The sequence below is a fragment of the Chrysochloris asiatica genome, unplaced genomic scaffold, assembly GCF_000296735.1.
Source record: "Chrysochloris asiatica unplaced genomic scaffold, ChrAsi1.0 scaffold00384, whole genome shotgun sequence".
Taxonomy (NCBI): domain Eukaryota; kingdom Metazoa; phylum Chordata; class Mammalia; order Afrosoricida; family Chrysochloridae; genus Chrysochloris; species Chrysochloris asiatica.
The window spans coordinates 1,283,054-1,285,214 of record NW_006408902.1 but is presented as its reverse complement, the minus strand read 5'-3'; the positions used below and the strand labels follow the sequence as shown (position 1 = coordinate 1,285,214).

At 43.1% G+C, this 2,161-nt stretch overlaps 1 protein-coding gene across 1 annotated transcript in view; it reads left to right on the top strand.

The window, feature by feature from the left end:
- PKD1L1 (polycystic kidney disease 1 like 1) overlaps positions 1–2,161 on the top strand; it is a 270,006-nt gene that overhangs the window by 79,280 nt on the left and 188,565 nt on the right. Inside the window, exon 14 of the mRNA XM_006876506.1 lies at positions 1,989–2,131. Coding sequence (XP_006876568.1) covers positions 1,989–2,131 — 143 coding nt within the window. The remainder of the gene's footprint in view (positions 1–1,988; positions 2,132–2,161) is intronic.

Sequence of the window (2,161 nt, the reverse complement as noted above, 5' to 3'; positions counted from 1 at the left end):
ATGCTACCTTGAAGAATAACAAGGAAGCTGCAAGCCACTGCATAACATGAATGAACCTTGAGGACATTATGCTGAGTGAAATTGTTGTTGTAGTTCTTAGGTGCCATCGAGTCAGTACTGACTCATAGTGACCCTACGCACAACAGAATGAAACAATGCCCAGTCCTGGGCCAACCTCACAATTGTTGCCACGCTTGAGCCCAGTGATGCTGCCACTTGGCCAATCCATCTCACTGGGGGTCTTCCTCTCTTTCTCTGTCCCTCCACCATACCAAACATGATATCCTTCTCCAGCAACTTGTCCCTCCTGACAATATGTCCAAAGTATGAGAGACAAAGTTTGGCCATCCTGGTCTCCAAAGAGCACCCTGATTGCACTTCTTCCAACACAGATCTATTTGTTCTTCTGACAGACCATCATACTTTCAGTGTTCTCCTCCAACATCACAACTCAAATGCATCAATTCTTCTATGGTATTCCTTATTCACTGTCCAACTTTCGCATGCATATGCTAGATGGAAGGAGCTCTGGTATGTAGTGGTAACGAATCGGGCTGCGAACCCTCAGGGACAGCAGTTTGAAACTACCAGCTGTTCCGTGGGAGAAAGATGAGGCTTTCTGCTCCTGTAAAGATTTACAGCCTCAGAAACCCTTACAGGGTTGCTATGAGTGGGAACCGACTCCATGGCACAAAACAACAGCAACAATGTGCTAGATGGGGTTTAGTAAGATCCCCAAGAATCATTCTGATGCTCATGATTTTGACTTGTAAGCATTCCTTTGCCCTTTCCAAAATTCCATTTAGAAACCTTTTTGGCACAAGTGAGATGCAGTCTACTTAAAAAATACCCTTTGCCCTTCATCTAAACCTTTTTCTATTTGCCTCAGAAATTGATCCACGTAGCACATCTAACTGCTTTCTCTTAGAACTCTCACATTCCTGACTTGTGCAGGACATTCCTGAGAGGGCCTCCAGTATCCACAGGATTTGTCTCCATGTCCTGAGCTTGTCAATGAGATGAGTCTGGTTCCTGTTCTTTTGCCTCATCTCCCTCTGCCCTCCATAAACCTTCCATGTCAGCACCTTAATGTCTATATGACTAAATATTACCCCCGGTGATTATTTCCACTGCAGTAGCTGATCTTCCTCCCCTCCTCCAGGCCTCTTCATAATCTTGATGTAAAATGCCACTGAGTTGATTTTGACTCCTGTCTATCCTGTATAGAGTTTCTGATGAGTTGCTGCTGGATTTGAACCACCAGCTTTATTGTTAGCAATCCAGTGCTTATCCTACAGCATCACATAAGGACTGCAAGCAAAGGATTATTTCCTTAGTGGAATGCGATGCCACCATTTATAGCGGTGATTTTGAACACTGTACAGCAATAGGCCACATATTTATGATTTTAATGCAGTTAATAAAAGTAAAATGTAATATTTCTTTAGTGCTATAAATTTACCTACATTATACCTGTGTGTGTGTGTGTGTGTGTGTGTGTGTGTGTGTGTGAATAAGACTTTTAGAGGGTCCGGAAGAATGAATATAATTTGCTTTGTTAGGATGTTGTGTCCCCTATAGTCTGATTTCTGTTGGGGTCATTATTGTCTGACTGCTCACTAGAGGGCATCACACGGGCAGGAATTGGGTCTATCTGGTCTATCTCCCAAGGGCCTAGGACTGTGCTTGCTCCATATAGTAAGCAAGCAATCAGTAAACATTTGTTATAATAACGATTGTGGTATGCTAGCGGTTCTCATATTCAAAATCATTTGGAGGGTTTGTTAACACCAGTTGTTAAACCTCACCCCCAGGGTTTCTCACTTAATTATCTTACTGAAGCCCATGAATTTATACTTCAACTACATTCCCAGGTGATGTTAATAACACTGGCCCAGCACCACATTGAGAGCCACTGCTATAAGATTGCAATCCAATGTTACTATAACTATTATGGTTGTAATTTTCATTTTCTCTTTCCTCAACAGCTTCTAAATACATCTTGCTAGGTAAAGCCCAGCTGTACTTAACAGTCAACAGAGGCCCCCAGGATGTAGCTTGTCAGGTACAGCCCCACCATGGTCAGGAGGCACACACCATCTTCAGTGTTTTCTGCATGTCAGGAAAACCGGTACGTATTAGCCACCTCCTATCTGGTAGC